The sequence below is a fragment of the Capricornis sumatraensis genome, chromosome 6 (assembly GCF_032405125.1).
Source record: "Capricornis sumatraensis isolate serow.1 chromosome 6, serow.2, whole genome shotgun sequence".
Lineage (NCBI taxonomy): Eukaryota > Metazoa > Chordata > Mammalia > Artiodactyla > Bovidae > Capricornis > Capricornis sumatraensis.
In genome coordinates, this window is record NC_091074.1 from 90,175,058 (window position 1) to 90,193,999 (window position 18,942).

At 46.6% G+C, this 18,942-nt stretch overlaps 1 protein-coding gene across 1 annotated transcript in view; it reads right to left on the reverse strand.

Moving 5' to 3' along the window:
• Positions 1–11,669, reverse strand: part of FBP1 (fructose-bisphosphatase 1) — a 31,281-nt gene extending 19,612 nt beyond the window's left edge. The window contains exon 1 of the mRNA XM_068973672.1: positions 11,387–11,669. Coding sequence (XP_068829773.1) covers positions 11,387–11,556 — 170 coding nt within the window. The 5' untranslated portion in view covers positions 11,557–11,669. The remainder of the gene's footprint in view (positions 1–11,386) is intronic.
• Positions 11,670–18,942: the final 7,273 nt, after the last annotated feature.

The window sequence follows — 18,942 nt, forward strand, 5'->3', positions numbered from 1 at the left end:
ATTAAAATCATCACTAATTCAAAAGGGCAAACAACATTGATGGAAAAGAATATGGGCTTCCTGACAGAGACCTGGCTCAGCCCTGAGCTCTACAAATCCTTCGCTTTCTCTGAGCTCTCCTTTTCACTCATGAACATGGAGGGCAATGATGCCTCATGGGGCTGTTGGAGGATTACACACATCACATATACACAAAGGGTTTAGCACAGCCCTTGACTCTCAATGTTAAATCCCTTGTTTGCCCACTAAAAGGAGCACTCATTAAGAATCTGCAGTACTATGGGAGGGTTCTCAAGATCCCCTTTGCTTCAGCCATCATCATGTTGCCATGATTGTTTAACTTTTAATTCCATGAGGATGAGGACAGAAGGGTATGTTTTCTCCCACTGTGTCCCAGCTTCCATCACATAGTAGGCCCTCAAGCAATACTTGCTAAAAAGTATCCACTGAAGAGAATAGAAACTCAAGCCTGAAGAAATGAGTATAGTAATCAGTACACTTCAAGGTCACTCCACACCCTGGAGTGTGGAGGAAGCCTCTGGCACAGTCCCCAGAGGGACTGGCCTATAGGGACAGCTCCAGGGAGGCCTGGGGGGCTGGGACAGGTGGATGAGCCACCAAGGCAAGCATGGGCAATATCTATTTTCCATGTTCCACCTGCTCAGGCACCTGGCTCAGTGAGATGGGTGAAGGGCAGTCAGGTCTCAGCCCTCTCACTCAAAATCTTCCCAGAGGTCTGTGTGATTATTTATTCTGCAAATATTTTTTGTCCCCACTGTACTGAGTGCTGGGGTTACAGTGCTAAACAAGATGTCATTTAGCATCTAACCCTCGTGGAGCTTAAGTGAGGAGTGAGTGAGGGAAACAAGAAATCAATACATACTTCTGAATGAATAAGATAATGTCAGAAAGTGACAGGTGCTCTCATTTTAATAAAGGGAAACAAGGTGCTGGGGGGCGGCTGGGAAAGGGTCAAGATGGTCAAGGAAGACCTCACTGCGAGGGAGCAGTTCCAGCTGAAGGATACTCTGGATGTTTTCCAAACAAAAATGAAGCTATGACAAAGCCCTAAGAGAGTCCAAATAAGCCAGCCAGTAATGATTCCAAAGAACAGCTCTGGGTTGGTAATTTATCCAAAGGACTTTGTTTTTCACATATTTCCAAATGGGAGGGGTTGCTCTGTGCACATTTATACAAGTGACTTTTTAAACCTCAAAGTCTTTCCCATGCTGTGGGCTACAAGAGGCTGTAGTCAGCCTCAGGGCAGCTGGCTCATCCAGCCGGGACCACCAGCCAGGTTCCACACTGCTGTTCTAGGGTTATAAGGTGGCTCCTGCCCTGGGGTCACACCACCTCTCACGGGGAGTCGGGAGGGGCCATAAAACAGCTGCAGGGTGAACACTGTGGGGGACACTCACCACACCAGAACCCAAATGGCCATCTTCATGGCCAAACCATGCAGACCTCTGCGGTGGCCCTGCCTCCCTGCCTGGACAGGGGTCACCTCTCCATCCTCCTCTTTACCACTGCGGAGGCTCCCTCCTCTGTTCTAACCAGAAAGATCCTTCCCCATCTTTCCTCCAGTTGCCTGTGAAGCATAAAAAAAAATGAAGAGAGATTATTCTGGGCCCCTTAAAGTCAAGATTCAGGCACTTTCTAGGACATCTTGTGGGAGGGTTTCCCTTAGTGAGACCTTGTGTTAGGAAGGTCTTCAAGAAGGATCAGGAAAGTGGCTCTAAGGTAGAAACAGGCTTCAGAATGAAGAATTCCTGCTATCTCAGTAGTGACGATACCGGAGTCAATACCCCCATCACCTTGGTTTCTGTAAGGTGCCCCTTAGCGCGTGAAGTTAGCTTTATCTCACACAACGGTGCTTCATCCTGCCCAGGAATGACGAGCCAGGACTAAGCAAATGTTCAGTCACACTTCCCCCAAGACGCCTCACGAGAGTTCCCCAGAAGGGAAGCAAGACCTGGACAGTACATATTCTATGGATCAATGAAAAGTCAGAAGCAGGAAAGGCTTCTGCAACTTTTTTTTTTTTTCTTTTTTTCACTTTTTGGCCACACTGCCCTGGCATGTGGGATCTTAGTTCCCCGACAGGGGTGAAATCGTGCAGAGTCTTCCCTGGACCGCCAGGGAAGTCCCAAGGCTTCTGCAACTTTGACAGAAGAAAAAGGCCCTAAGAAAATCCTCAAGGAACTAATTAGCTGAAGAACAGAGTTTATTTTCTTCAAAAGTTTTCAGAAAATCCTTTAGAAGCAATGCTGCTGCTGTTTAGTTGCTAAGTCATGTCTTTGTGACCCCATGGACTATAGCCCGCCAGGCTCCTCTGTCCACGGGGATTCTCCAGGCAAGAATACTGGAGTGGGTTGTCATTTCCTTCTCCAGGGGGATCTTCCCTATCTAGGGATCAAACCCGGGTCTCCTGCTTGGTAGGTGGATTCTTTACCACTGAGCCACCTGGGAAGCTCCTTAAAAGCAATACTCTTCTGCATTTTGATCAGTCATCATTCCATCAAAGGTCCCAAAGGATAGAGCCTTCACTATATAACCTGATGGCCACAGGCAGCAGCAGCAGGGAAAGGCAACAGCATCAAGGGCTTTCCTCCATGAGCTAGGACCCTAGACCGTGAGGGTTCAAATCCCAGCTCTGCCACATGCTGAACAATTCTGTGTCGACCTCTTAGCATCTCTGATCTTTGGTAAAATCGGAATTTAGTGTATCTATGGCACAGTATGTAGAGAAGGAGTGTAAATGGGTTGACATCAGTAAAGGACTTAGAACAGAGACTGGCGCCAAGGAAGTCAGCAGGAAACAGAATCCCACCCCTAACACCCCACAGCAGGAATACAACCCTGCTGAGAAGCACCAGAAGGACCTGGGCTCAAATTCTGCCTTTTCCTCTTGCTGATTACATGATTTCCACCAAGTTGTCTCAGCTCCCTGATGGTTCATTTCTAGGCTTTGTAAGGATGAGAACTAACCCACCTGATGCACCTGGTTCATAGAGGCCAGTGGCAGTCATCACCATTCTTAATGGAGCCCCACGTGTGGTGCTGTGTGTGCCTGTTCCACAGGAACCCACTAAGTACCAGTCGGCTGATGAGGGGAAGGGGAACTACCTCTGAACCAGTTTTTCAGGCAGCTTCTGGGAAGACAGCCAATGCAGAACAGTGTCACAGACAGCTAAGCAAAAGAAAGTGCTCAAAGTTCACATTTGACTAACTGGGAATATTATTTCATTTCAGATACTTATGACATGTCACCTCAATTTTATTCATATTAGTTGGCCCTGCAGCCCAAGTTGTTCAGGGTAGCACAGCATTCTATCAAAGTTTATGTCTCCGTGACTGTTCATTTTTAAATCCCTGGTGACACAAAGGTTCTCCGAGCTTGGGAAGAAAAAACTCTCTGGAGTTTAGGAAGAAAAATCAACTTGAGAAGCTGCTGTCTGTAATCTTTCTCTCTTTTTTTTTTTTTTTTTTTTTGGCTACACCATGCAGCAAGTAATCTCTGTTCCTTTATGCTTACTATATAAACCTCACTGAAAATGTGAAACAGCTATAAGTCACTTTAATTCACATGGTGGGAAAGTCTTTAGAAGGATAGGTTCATTTGACCAGTGTTTTCAAATCCTTAGAAATTTGGACTAAATATTAGCATGTTTTTCTTTTTTCATATTTGCATACAGTTTCTAGAGCTGTTTTACAGCCATAAAGTCTATGATTACTGATGGTCTGGGCAAGTCTCCTTTAACATTCCTGAAGCACCTCCCTAGATACAAGGACCAGAGTCAGGGCCACACTTAAGAAAACTTTCGATGACTTCCTTGATTTGCTAACTAACTAGATCTTTTCCTTCTGAGGTCAGCATGACCATGTAAAGTTCTTGAGTTAGCATGCACCAGAGCCAAGGGGGAAGAGCTCATCTTCACAAGGAAAAGGGAGGCAGACTGTTATTTAACCCTTATTGCTAAAGCTGACGGTAACCAGACTTGTTGATTGATTCTGAAGTAAATGACCAACCATTCATCCAACCCAGAAAGTCCAAAGGTCAGATCAGAAATACAGTCTGCCCTGGGTATCCCGGGGTTTGCATCCACGAATTTTCACCTGTGGTTAATTGAACCCAAGATTACTCAGGGCAGACAGTACTCAGACATTTTATCTAAGGGACCTGAGCATCTATGGATTTTGGTAGGTGTGGGGTGTCATGGAACCAATCCCCTGTGGACATCTAGGGACAACTGTACTTTGAAGAAGAGGTGCCAACCAGAGCAGCTTCAAAGGCTGCAAACCCCCATGTTGGCTTAAGTTCACGCCAGCCCAAAGTGTGTTCATAGTAAAGTAAATGTCGCGCAGTCGTGTCCGACTCTTTGCGACCCCATGGACTATAGCCTACCAGGTTCTTCCGTCCAGGGGATTTTCCAGGCAAAAATACTGGAGTGGGTTGCCATTTCCTTCTCCAGGAGATCCTCCCAACCCAGGTTTTGAACCAGGTCTCCCGCGTTGTAGGCAGACACTTTACCGTCTGAGCCACTGGGGAAGTCAAAAGTGTGCTCATAGGATGGTATCAAATCCTCACAGAAATTAAACAGCAGAGCCACCAATCTGAGCTCAGCTCCATCTCTCTCCAAAATATGCTCTTAAAGCCAGATGGTCAACACCGAAATCAGATTGATTATATTCTTTGCAGCCAAAAATGGAGAAGCTCTATACAGTCAGCAAAAACAAGACCAGGAGCTGACTGTGGCTTGGATCATGAACTCCTTATTGCCAAATTCAGACTGAAATTGAAGAAAGTGGAGAAAACCACTAGACCACTCAGGTATGACCTAAATCAAATCCCTTATGACTATACAGTGGGAGTGAGAAATAGATTTAAGGCACTAGATCTGATAGATAGAGTGCCTGATGAACTACAAACGGAGGTTTGTGACATTGTTCAGGAGGCAGGAATCAAGACCATCCCCAAGAAAAAGAAATGCAAAAAAGCAAAATGGCTGTCTGAGGAGGCCTTACAAATAGCTGTGAAAAGACGGGAAGTGAAAAGCAAAGGAGAATAGGAAAGATATAAGCATCTGAATGCAGAGTTCCAAAGAATAGCAAGGAGAGATAAGAAAGCCTTCCTCAGTGATCAATGCAAAGACATAGAGGAAAACACAGAATAGGAAAGACTAGAGATCTCTTCAAGAAAATTAGAGATACCAAGAGAACATTTCATGCAAAGATGGGCTCAATAAAGGACAGAAATGGTAGGGACCTAACGGAAGCAGAAGATAGTAAGAAGAGGTGGCAAGAATACACAAAAGAACTATACAAAAAAGATCTTCATGACCCAGATAATCACGATGGTGTGATCACTCATCTAGAGCCAGACATCAAGGAATGTGAAGTCAAGTGGGCCTTAGGAAGCATCATTAAGAACAAAGCTAGTGGAGGTGATGGAATTCCAGCTGAGCTATTTCAAATCCTGAAAGCTGATGCTGTGAAATTGCTGCACTCAATATGCCAGCAAATTTGGAAAACTCAGCAGTGGCCACAGGACTGGAAAAGGTCAGTTTTCATTCCAATCCCAAAGAAAGGCAATGCCAAAGAATACTCAAACTGAGGCACAACTGCACTCATCTCACTCGCTGGTAAATTAATGCTTAAAATTCTCCAAGCAAGGCTTCAGCAATACGTGAACCATGAACTTCCAGATGTTCAAGCTGGTTTTAGAAAAGGCAGAGGAACCAGAGATCAAATTGCCAGTATTCGATGAATCATTGAAACAGCAAGAGAGTTCCAGAAAAACATCTATTTCTGCTTTATTGACTATGCCAAAGCCTTTGACTGTGTGGATCAAAATAAATTGTGGAAAATCCTGAAAGAGATGGGCATACCAGACCACCTGACCCGCCTTTTAAAAAACCTGTATGCAGGTCAGGAAGCAACAGTTAGAACTGGACATGGAACAACAGACTGGTTCCAAGTGGGAAAAGGAGTATGTCAAGGCTGTATATTGTCACCCTGCTTATTTAACTTCTATGCAGAGGACATCATGAGAAACGCTGGTCTGGAAGAAGCACAAGCTGGAATCAAGATTGCTGGGAGAAATATCAATAACCTGAGATATGCAGATGACACCAGCCTTATGGCAGAAAGTGCAGAAGAACTAAAGAGCCTCTCGACAAAAGTGAAAGAGGAGAGTGAAAAAGTTGGCTTACAGCTCAACATTCAGAAAACTAAGATCATGGCATCCAGTCCCATGACTCCATGGTAGATAGATAGGAAAACGGTGGAAACAGTGGCTGACTTTATTTTTCTGGGCTCCAAAATCACTGCAGATGGTGATTGCAGCCATGAAATTAAAAGACACTTACTCCTTGGAAGGAAAGTTATGACCAACCTAGACAGCATATTAAAAAGCAGAGACATTACTTTGTCAACAAAGATCCGTCTAGTCAAGGCTATGGTTTTCTCAGTGGTCATGTATGGATATGAGAGTTGGACTGTGAAGAAAGCTGAGCGCCAAAGAATTGATGCTTTTGAACTACGGTGTTGGAAAAGACTCTTGAGACTCAGTCCCTTGGACTGCAAAGAGATCCAACCAGTCCATCCTAGAGGAGATCAGCCCTGAGTGTTCATTGGAAGGACTGATGTTGAAGCTGAAACTCCAATACTTTGGCTACCTGATGCGAAGAGCTGACGCATTGGAAAGGACTCTGATGCTGGGAAACATTGAAGGCAGGAGGAGAAGGGGACGACAGAGGATGAGATGGTTGGATGGCATCATTGACTCAATGGACATGGGTTTGGGTAAACTCTGGGAGTTGGTGATGGACAGGGAGGCCTGGCATGCTGCGGTTCATGGAGTCGCAAAGAGTCAGACATGACTGAGCGACTGAACTGAACTGAACTGAAAGCCCCCCATGTTTCTGTTTTGCTTAATCAGGTCCTGGTTTTCCTTCTCTGCCTATCTCAGGGTGAATGTGTCAAAACCCAAAGGCCTAATCTTAAGTCACTTCTTCATACCCAAATTCCAGACTATTGCCACTAACTGAAGGCTGGATAATATCTCCAATAGGATGCCCCTCTCACACCTCAAGTTCAGCATCTCCATAATGTTGGCATCATCTTCCTAGCCTTCTCTAGCCTCTAAAACTCAGCCCCTCCTTTGGAATTCCGGTTTTATTTTCACTGTTTTGTTTTTTAACATCACAGCCCTGATCTCAGTTGCTAGGATCTGCTCTTTGAGAACCTCCCTCACTATCCTTCTCCCCCAGTCCCCACTCAGACTTCTCCCAGGTCCCCCATCTCCTCTAATCCCATAGTTCTGAATCCTGCTGGGTTTCCATGTCTTCACTTTCCCTCTTCTAACTCTGTACTTCCAGTCATAGCTATCCCAGATGAATCTCCAATTGTGCCACTGCCCCACTCAAAAACCTGTACCTCTCCCCTTTGGTCACCCCCTCTAAGATAACATATTCACCCTTGCCAAATAACGTTCCCCCAATGCACTCACAATTTAACATCCACAAATGCTCCATCACTACGTTACATGAAAGGTTCCAGGTTTCAGTCAAACCAAATAAGCACCTTTTCCAGAAAGATCTTCCTAGCTTGTACCTTTCCTCAGACGGCAGCCCAGCCAACAGGCCTTATGACCAGCTTTGCCTGCCCACTACAAATGCCCATCTTGCTGGGCCACCATCTTTCACATCCACATATTTTTGCCAACTATACGAAAGTATCTTTCAGAATCTCTATTGCTGGGACTTTCCTGGTGGTTCAGGGGTTAAGACTCCATGCTCCCAATGCAAAGGGCCCAGGTTTGATCCTAGTCAGGGACCTAGATCCCTCATTCTGAAAGGAAGACCCCCCGCAGGTAGGAACCAAGATCTTGAGTACTGCAGCTAAGCCTGGAATCATCTTCCTACCTTTCTCCAGCCTCTAAAACTCAGCTTATGTGGCCAAATCTCTTTTGAAAAGATTCTCTATTGTATTCTAACTCTATACATGTAATATTTTCCCTAAAGCATAAGCTCTGTATCTTTCTCATCTCTCAGTAACTTCTAAAATTTAAGAGAGAGAGCTCCAGGCTCTGTGTTTAAACTCCTGATCTGCCTGATGAGGAGTCAGGGCTGACGTCCATAAACTGGTCCCACAAGGCTCTTGCAAGTCTGCAATCATCTTGTCCCTCTGGCTAGATGCCCTATTAGGGCAAGTCAGCAGCACTAACAAGTTATTTGCAGGTACGCTAGCCTTTTCATCCAGAATATCAAAGCCGATAATAAGCATAACTTGGAGCCCAAGTTAAGATCTTGTCTTATGGCCCCTTCCCCAACTACATATGATACAGAGACAGTCAAACTTACTTTCCCACGGGAGTACTGAATGTTCAGGTTCTATCCTTTCTCCATCAGCCATCCACAGGACCATGTGAAATGCCCATTTCATGGGTACAATGCTCTTTGAAATAGTGAAAGACCAGTGACATGCCCAAATATACGGGAAATGTCAAATAGCTCATGTACAGTGGAACACTGTGTGTGCTAAGTCACTTCAGTTGTGTCCAACTCTTTTCAGACTTATGAACTACAGTCTGCTGGGCTCCTCTGTCCATGGGATCCTTCAGGCAAAAATACTGAAGTGAGTTGCCATGCCCTCCTCCAGGGGATCTTCCTGACCCAGGGATCGAACCTGGTTCTCCAATGTCTCCTGCACTGACAGGTAAGTTCTTTACCACCAGTGCCACCTGGGAAACCCCAGTGAACAGTATGCAGCAGTTAAAAAGGAGGAGGTGAGTTTACATGCCCTGACACTGGCGGATGCTCATCATACAGAGTTGAATAGTGAAAGCAAACTGCAGAAAGGCATGTCAAGTGTGATCCCATTTTGTTTGCTGTTTACAAACAGTCACATGGAAGTGCTTATCCATGTATAAAGTTATATGAATACGGAGAAGTATCTAGTAAAAAAAGAAACCCAGTAAATTATGAATAGTGGATACCCCAGGAAATGGGTAAAGGTGGGTCTCACTTTTCCCCTTGTGTTCTTCTGAGTGGTTTGAATTTTTGTTGAGTAACATATAAAGGGTTTCCCTGGTGACTCAGATGGAAAGGATCTGCCTGCAATGCAAGAGACCCAAGTTCAATAACTGGGTCAGGAAGATCCCCTGGAGGAAGGCACAGCAACCCACTCCAGTATTCTTGCCTCGAGAATTCCACGGACAGTAGTCCATGGAGTTGCAAAGAGTTGGACACAACTGAATGACTAACACACACACGCGCGCACAACATATAAAAGAATTTATAATTATAGCAAAAACTATTTTTTAACCTAGTGCTTACAGGTGTCTAGTTTTAAAAATATACACAATTCATACAGCCAAAATTGGCACCCTTTGTCCAGGTTCTACTAATCCCACTACCTATGGTCCCACTATCTGAGGTTACTTATAAGGTGGGAAAAAAAGAAATGAAGTCATTTAGTCATGTCCGACTCTTTGCAACCCCATGGACTGTAGCCTGCCAGGCTCCTCCGTCCATGGGATTTTCAGGCAGGAGTACTGGAGTGGGCTGCCATTTCCTTCTCCAGAGGATCTTCCTGACCCAGGGATCAAACCTGGGTCTCCCTCATTCCAGGCGGACGCCATACCATCTGAGCCACCGGGGAAGCCCTAAGGTGGGAAAGATGCACCTCAAAGCAGATCTTGCGTTTCTGAGTCTCTTTGGGGTTGTGAAAGGTGCTGACACATTTTTAAATAATACAAAAATGACAAGCACTCTTTTTTAAAACAGTAGGAAATCCTATGGATAGAGGAGCCTGCTGGGCTACAGTGCATGGGGTCACAAAGAATAGGACATGACTGAGTTACTTTCACTTCCCTTCACTTTTTAAATAAGCCCCCTGGTTTTCAAAGTCAGTTAAAGCTGTGAGGACACTTTTACTTATTGTATGTTACATTTAAAGTAAGAATTTAATTGAATGTTTCCTAAAGCGAAGTCTCCTGAGACATGTATTGAGAAGGTCCATAGGTGAAATAGTAATGGAGTCACCACCTTCCTAACATACTTCCCAATCCCTCTCCCATCAGGGCCCAGCTTTGCTTGACATCTGCAAATAAATGATGATAAACTCTTTTCTTAAGAGTCAGCTTGGATAGATTGAGAGTTTGGGATTGACATATACACTCTGTTATATTTAAAATAGATAACCAATAAGGACCTACTGTATAGGACAGGGGACTCTGCCAATACTCTGTAATAACCGAAATGGGAAAAAGTTTTTAAAAAGATACATGTATATGTATAACCGAATCACTTTATTGTACAACTGAAACTAGCAGAACACTGTTAATAAACTATACTCCAATATAAGATAAAAAAGAATTTTTTAAGTTAGCTCTACCAAGCCATACCGTAAAACCAAACGTGAAGAACTGATGAGATAAGGAATCCAGGTTTCAGGTGCTGGGCTTTTTCAGCAGCTATGAGCACTGTGTACAATGCTTATGAAGTGCTCCTAAGTATGAGAAATACTAGGAAGGAGTATGAGCAATCTGAAAACCCCAAGTATCCTTCAGCTAAAATGAGGACCAGTCTAAACATAAAATACTTGTGCACACCAGAATAAACCAAAGGGTATTTGTCTTAGTAACGTAAAAGCCTCACAAGAAGGTACCTGTTGAATCTCTGGGTCCTGTCATTCCTTTACTATGCACAATGTGATCTGCAGACCAGCAGTCCTACTACCACAGAACTTAGAAATCCGGCATCTCAAGCCCCACCCCAGACCTTCTGCAGCCCCGTGTACACCAGCACTGAAGCCCTGAAGGCGCTAAATACTGCGGGCTTCGTCTCAGCCTCCTCCCAGCCTGGCTTACCCATTGCTTCTTAACAAGACTTGTTCAGGGTCAAGGAGATACTCAATTAGAAACCTGACTTGGGACCCCAATTTCAAAGGGAACGAAAGCAAAAGGATAGAAAAACGGAAAGGGAGGCACGGGGACCAGACTTTCCCATTCGAGGCTAGGGTGGGTGTGGTGGGCAGGCCAGGTGCCCATGGGGCTAGTCAGTTTCACCAGGAGGAGGCCGAGAGAGGTGCCAAGGCTGCTCAGCACAGGGGCGCCGGTTGCAGGGTGGAGGCAGGTACGGACTGTGAGACAGTCCCCCCAGGTGGGCACCCACAAGCTTAAGGGAGGGGGGAACTAGGGCTTGAGTGTGGTTTGAGCTTCTGCAGAGGAGCTACCAGAGACAGTGTGTGGGGATCTCAGCTATCAGAGAGACAGACTGACAGCAGGGGCAGACCAGACATCGTACTGCCTGGTAGATCCCCAGCCAGAGAGAAAGAGGACTCTGCCAGGGTGGGGGCTAGGGGGTGCAGAAGCCTGACTCACAGGTGCGCGATGCCCGCCTTGCGCACGGCCGTGGAGATGGCTTTGACCGCGGTGCAAAGCGAGTTGAGCAGCTGGGTCATCTCGCCCGTGCCGCGGGCCTTCCTGCCCTCTTCCATGACGAAGCGGGTCACGGTGACGATATTGGTGTCGAAGGGTGCCTGGTCCGTCATGCTGGGGCCCGGGTGCGGCTCGCTGGGCGACAGGTGCGGGCGGTGGAAAGCGGTGGGACGCGGCCGCAGCACAGAGTCAGCGCAGCGGCTCCGGAGCGGGCCAGGTTCCAGTCCCGGGGCCAGTAGCCTATAGGCGCGGGTCACCGCCCTCCGCCCCCTGGAACACCTCCGCGCCCCGGACCCCGCCCCTCCGACTGCGGCCCCGCCCTCTCCGACCCTGTATGACGTCCGGGATCCTCGTCCAGTCGCAGTTCCCCCAGCCGCAGGGTGTACCCCCGCCTCGTGCCCCGCCCCCACCCCCACCTCCGCTTCCTCACTGTCGCCGCGCCACGCCTCTGCCCAGCTGCCTCCAGCGTGGTAGAGCGCTACTCTGGGCCGTGGTCCTTTTCAGTCCGCACGACGACCTGGCCACGGAGGTGCAATCCTGATTCCCGCCCTAGCACGCTAAGATAGAAAACGGGAGCTGCGAAGGTTAAGCGCGGTGCTCAGTGCAGCGAGGCTAGTGAGTGAGAAGCCCGCGCTGCAGCCCAGCTGCTCCGGGTTCAGGCTCTAACCGCTGTACTTCCCACCGCCACCGTGGTCACATGCCGTCTGCTCCCTGCCCTCTATCCACCCCTGCTTGTCCTGTCGTCTGATTGTTCTGACCACCTTCAAGAGACTGGATTCCTCTGTTCCTTACTGTCCGATGGCTTGGTTTTGGATCCTTAATTCAGATCTGTTCTCAAGATTCCTGCAATCTGAGAGCTATTAAAGGGACCTGTTAATGCGAGCTCTTGTGCCAAACCCACAGTAAGGCCAAACAAAGTGAAACAGTCTGAGTTTGGAGCAGAGAAAGGTTTATTGCAAGGTCATGCAAGGAAACAAGGTGGCTTGTACCCTGAAAACCTTCCAGCTCCTCAAAGCATTTTGGCAAAGCATTTTTAAGGGCAGATTTGCGGGGGGCGGGGGGCCACAGGGGGCAGTGGCAGGGGCTATGCGCTCATCGTCATCAAGCAGTTTCTTCATTTGGTGGAGGGGTGGAGGGAGGCGGATTCATGTCTACAACATAACTCAGGAAACTTGTATCAAATACTGTTATCTATATTATCTAGGTACTTCAAAGAGGAGCTGATATGGGGGAAGGCCTCAGAAAGTCCTGCTGGTGCTGGGTAGAGACCTTCCTTTCCAATAACTGCACTTGGCAGAGAAAGTGTTCACAGACCCAGGAAAGGGTATCCTGGATACCACACTGAGATCAGAGGCTCCTAGGCCACATCTGGAGGGTTTTGTAGGCGCATTGCTTCTGTCCTAAGGCAGTTCATGCACTTATTCATGGAACATTTACTGAGCACGTGCTATTAGTGAGACCTTGCTTTGAGAGCTAGCCCTTGTCTCCTTACAAGCACCCCAAAAGATGGGCCCGCTGAGTTCTGTACAATTTCTGGCAATTCTGGTAGGGCATGTGCCCTGGTCAGGGACAAGGGGAGCTGGCCACACTGGAGTGAAGTGGACTAATTTGCTTCCGATTTTGGTCAGATTGTCCAGGTCCTCTTGGGCAGACATCATTCTGTTGGGTGTCTACTGGTTCAGACTGTTCGCTGGCTCAGTCTCTGTGAGCCAAGTGGCCACCTGCACAACTCTGTTCAATGCCAGTAGACTGCAGAGTTCAGAACTGGTGCTACAATGGCTGGGGATGTCAGGATAGCCTCACCTTTTAGACCAGACTTTGAGAAGCACTCAGTTGGGCTTGGGTTTCTGATTTCACCCTGGGTTCCAGACCAGGTCCTGATTTCTATCACTGGGAGGTTGCATTCCTGCCACTAAGGAACCAGAGGTCTCTGTGAATGAGAACTCCCTTCCTACTACTGTGAGAGGTTGCATTCCTTCCGGTGGGAGACTGCAGACCTCTGGTTTAGAAGCCACCTTTTTCTGTGATGGGGGTGGGGGGCAATTTGAGTCCCTTTTCAATAAGAAACAAGAGACTTTTGCATGCAGGGAACACATGGGTGGATAAGGTTCTTGAACTCACCCTTTCAGGTGGCAGAAGCTGACTACTAAACTGGGGTTCGAGTTCTGAGGCTTTGGCTGCAGGTCTGGGTTCACTCTGGTTTAGAGTCATAGGGTTCTAGTTTATGTTTTTGCCTTGTTTGTCTCGTCTTCAATGTCTGATTGTCTTATCTGTTAATAAATTAATTGAAATTGAGTTCCTTAGCAACCATAGGAAAATCTACTTTCAGGCTCAGGACAAGCAAACTCTGGTATCTATAACTCACATTAGTCAGCCCTTGAGAATGGCTGCCTTGAGAGTGGCTGACTGTGGTACATCAGAATGGAAAACAACTTTTCTGTTCCCAATTGTTGTTCATCGGAATGTATTGTAAATTGGAAATCTTTGGGGTATTAACCCATGCAAAATACCAGATGGCGTTTCTCAGGAATGTTGCCTGGCCCCAATCCTCAATAGAAAATCAAGAAAAGTGGCCAGAAGATATGTCTCTAAATTGCAACACCGTCCTGCAGTTGGATCTTTATTGCAAAAGATTAGAAAAGTGGAACAAGATCCCATTAGTACAGTGCCTTATGGGGCTGCAGCAACACCAAACTCAGCCCAGTCACCAGATCTGGAGACCAGCTACAGGAGTGGTGCCCACCACTGACCTACATGGGATTCCATAGAGACTGGGCAGGGCCCGACTTGAGCATCATCGAAGTCTCCTACTTAAAAGGACAAAGGTTGCTGCCTGGAGACCTATAAATGGGAAAAGTCAGAAACACTCAACAGGAGGCAATGAAAACCCATCAAAATTCTTAGAGAAGGTAGAGGATGCCTCTGACAGTATACAGCTCTTAATAGAGATGCCCCTGAGAGCGACCCAGTGGTCATACTTTACACCTCAGAGTGGCCCCCAACATCTAAGGGAAGTTGCAGAGAGTAGCAGTGGGTCCAAATGCCCCCAGACTGTCACGTGGCGGGTATTTCTGTTGGGAGTGTTCAATAACCCAGATATTGGCTGAGGAAGAAAAGGAGGACAAGCAGCTAAAGAGACAAACCACTCTCCTGGCTGTTGCCCCCTAGGGCACACTGAGTAACCCATGGCACTGATGGATGAATGCAGGTGAATATGCTGAGGGACCAAGGTGCAGGCCCAATCAATGTGCTTCCAGCAAGAAGGAAGACAGTAGGTAAAAGGGAATGCCCCGATCAGCCTCTGTGAAGCAGAGGAGCGCTGACAGGGACTAGGGGCTCCCGAGTTGGCTCCTTGGGGTATGATCCCAGGCTCCCCAGAGGAGCCCTGGGTTGTCTAAGAAGTGGAAGAAGAAAAAGTAGAATTTCTAATAGTTCTTGAAGCCATTTCTGCTCAGTCTTGACCACCTTGAAGGGAAGAATGTTCCAACAGGAGTGTGCTGTTAAAGGGGCATTGGGCAGACCTAACAGGAGGTTCTTTTTTAGAACCATTGGCATGTGAAATGCGACCCTTCAAGTAAAAGTCTCTGTAAGTTTTGACCTAATTGAAACCATGCAACATTGATTGGGACTTGAACCCATGTGCCAGCACTCAAACCCAGGTAGAAGCCAGATTGGGACTTCAACCTACACGCTGAGACTTGAACCTGGCTTGTTTTAAATTGAGATCACACATTTGATGTCTATTGCAGAAAGAATTCAGTAAGAGACAAAGTGAGAGGTAAGAAGTGGATTTATTTAGAGAAAAAGACACTCCACAGGCAGAGTGTGCCATCCCAGAAGGCAAAACATGCCAGAATATGGCATGGTTAATTTTTATGGACTGGGTAATTTCAAAGGCTAATGAGTGGGAGAATTATTCTAACTAATCCTGGGGAAGGAGTTGGGGATTTCCAGGAACTGGGCCACTGTACACTTTTTGGTCTTCTGTGGTTAGCTTCTGAACAATCATGGCACTGGTTAGTATGTCATTTAGCACGCTAATGTATTACAATAAACGTATAACGAGTCTCAAGCTCTACTGGAAGTCAAATCTTCCACCATCTTGGACCTAGTTGGTTCTAACCAGTTTTTTAATTGATTTTCATGTCCTGTGGCTCTGTCAGGCTTTTAAAAGTTGTGCCTTGCCCCCTTCCGTCTTGTTTCATTATGAAAGAAAGTCAAAGTGAAGTCGCTGAGTCGTGTCCGACCCTTTGCAACCCCGTGGACTGTAGCCCACCAGGCTCCTCCACCCATAGGATTCTCCAGGAAAGAATACTGGAGTGGGTTGCCATTTCCTCCTCCAGGGGATCTTCCCAACCCAGGGATCGAACCTAGGTCTCCTGCATTGCAGGCAGATGCTTTAACCTCTGAGCCACCAGGGCTAACTGTTTCATTATGAATGGGCATATATCTCAGGAGGGAAGAACACAGCTTTCACTAGCCCTGGAAGAGGTTATAATAGAACCTGAAAACTTAGTGGCCCATATCTTGAGAGTCCTTTGGACAGCAAGGAGATCAAACCAGTCAATCCTAAAGGAAATCAACCCAGAATATTCACTGGAAGGACTGATGCTGAAGTTGAAGCTCCAATACTTTGGCCACCTGATGTGAAGAGCCGACTCACTGGAAAAGATCCTGATACTGGGAAAGATTGAGAACAAGAGGAGAAGGGGACAACAGAGGATGAGATGGTTGGATGGCATCACTGACTAATGGACATGAATCTGAACAAACTCCAGGAGATAGTGAAGGACAGGGAAGCGAGTGTGGTGTGCTGCAGTTCATGGGGTCACAAAGCATCGGGCATGACTTAGTGACGGCACAACAACAATTTTAGAGAAAGTAAACCCAGCTCTATGGTCTCTAGGTCCAGTAGAAACAGCTTAAAAAAAAAGGGGGCTTTAGGAGTCCTACTTAAGACTTTGGGGCCCCTTAAGAGACTATTCAACTATTTCCAAACAATTGGATTCTGAGGGGGGTGAAAAATGGCCTCCAGGCCTTAGAGTGGAGGTTAAGGAATTTCTTAAACCTAAGGAGGATGCTTAAAAGTTTTTGTAAATAGATTATCAAGATGGGAGGCCACCTCCCTGTTGCACTAGCTGCCTTGAGGTGTGGGGGAACAAGCAGAAGTACCTTCATTTCGGGGGGTGGGTGGCAGGGGTGTTGAGTGGTCACCCAGATTGCTACTTCTCAACTTCCTGCCTCTGACACAAAGCTGAGAGAGGAAATTGGTGATCACTGCTTGTTCACAGGAGGAAGAACTGTAACAAAGTTGGTAATGCCATACACATGCCATTTACATCTACAGTGTTGTGTGAGGTCAGTGTGTTTTGTGATGATCGAGGAGGAGGAATCATTGCAGCCAGCAAGGAGCAGCTCTGCCGGGCACAGGTGTAGGCAGGAGGGAGAAATCCTGTTTGTGGAGGTGCCCACTGTCCTCCAATCATGCACCTTCCTGACTCTGGCTAACACCCAGGTGAAGAGTTTATGTACTCTGACTCAGAAAAGAACTAGTCACAGTCAATAACATGATGGATGGGACATAACTGTGCAATAGGCAAATACAGTCTGAATCTCCATTTCCATGTCCTTTTCACCCCTTACTGATAACAAGGGAACTTCCTTCTGCTTTTGTATAAAAGCAACAGTTGTTGAAACATAATAGGACCTTGTAGGGCCCTCCTGGATACACATCCTTTCCATGTCCTCCATTTCTTGTTGGTAGGAAGAAAGCTTCAGTCAGTCTCCTTGACCTTCCCTGAATTCCAAAGGGCAGATTCAAATAGTTGTTAATCAAATAAGGGAGGGAATGCAGAAACAAAGGAAAAGCAGTCAAGAAATAATAGTTATGACAAACCTAGACAGTGTATTAAAAAGCAGAGGCACTATTTTGCTGACAAAGGTCTGTACAGTCAAAGTTATGATTTTTCCAGTAGTCATGGATGTGAGAGTTGGATGATAAAGATGGCGGAGTGCTGAAGAATTGATGCTTTTGAACTGTGAGGCTAGAGAAGACTCTTGAGAGTCCCTTGGGCAGCAAGGAGATCAAACCAGTCAATCAGAGAGGAAATCAACCCTGGATAGTAATTGGGAGGACTGATGCTGAAGTTGAAGCTCCAATACTTTGGCCACCTGATGTAAAGAGCCATCTCACTGGAAAAAAAACCTGGTGCTAGGAAAGATTGAGGGCAAGAGGAAAAGAGGGCAAGAGAGGATGAGATGGTTGGATGGCATCACTGACTAATGGACATGAATCTGGGCAAACTCCAGGAGATAGTGAAGGATAGGGAAGCCTAGCGTGCTGCAGTTTATGGGGTTGCAAAGAGTTGGACACGATTGAGTGACTGAAAAACAACAAAGGGAGGGAACACAGAAATGAAAAGGAGCAGTCAAGAAACAATAATGCAGCCATGGGGCAAGGTCCTGGATCCTCCTCGAGTGAAATACACAAGACTATCTTGGCGTTCTTCTGTAGGAATTAAGGCCGCTACCCAGGTGGAGGATGGTAACTTCAGGCTAAGCCCAAGATTCCAGAAATACCACCCTGTTAACTCACCACCAACCAATCAGAAGGGAGCCTGCAAAGAGTGGAGGATAATGAAGGCTCTGGTCACCTCCCTAAATGATTCTTCCTTTAAAAACTTTCATGGTAGATCAGGATCTTTGGAGTTGTTCCTTGGATATGAGTTTGCCTTTTCCCCAGGTTGCTGGCCTCCTGAATAAACCAAACTGTCTTTTTCAACCAACACACTCTTCCTCAGTTCAGTAGTCACTATTCACATAACAAAGCTGACATAGCGCGTGTTGATACTTACCGTAGGGTGAACGTGGAGGTTCTTAAGCACTGTAGCTGCATCGCTGTATAATCTTCTAAGGTGGCTACAATCATTATCCCCAATTAACAGATGAACAAAATATTGCTCAGTAAAGATAAGTAGACATGTAGACCCAGGCCATCTAGCTCCAGAGTCTGTGTACCTGACCACCATGCAAAGTGGCCTATATAAGGGGATGGTTACCTTTGTAAGTGGTGGGCTTCCCTCCATTGTGGGTGACAGGAAGCAACAGATGAGCTTTTGTATACTTAGTGTGTCCTGTCTGCCCAGCTGGGAGTTGAGCACTCTGCCATCATGACACCCCTCTGAACTGAAACAACCATCCTACTTTACAGGCAGATAAAATGTGTTTAGTGAGATAGGGTAACTGGTTAACTGCCGGGAGCCAGTGTGAGGAATCCCGCCCGTGACAAGGTCATGAGGAAGGAAGCTGACATACGCAAGGCGTGCTCAGACTTCAGGGACCCCTCTGGAAATTCCTAAGCATGTACCCCAACAAAAATCTGCCGGCTTTTGTGCTCTGCTTTTCCACTCTTCTGACATTTTCTGGAAAAAGTCAATTCAGTGCTTTAGTCTTCTGCATTTGAAAGAGTGTTTCAATCCAAATACCCCTCTGATGGCTTT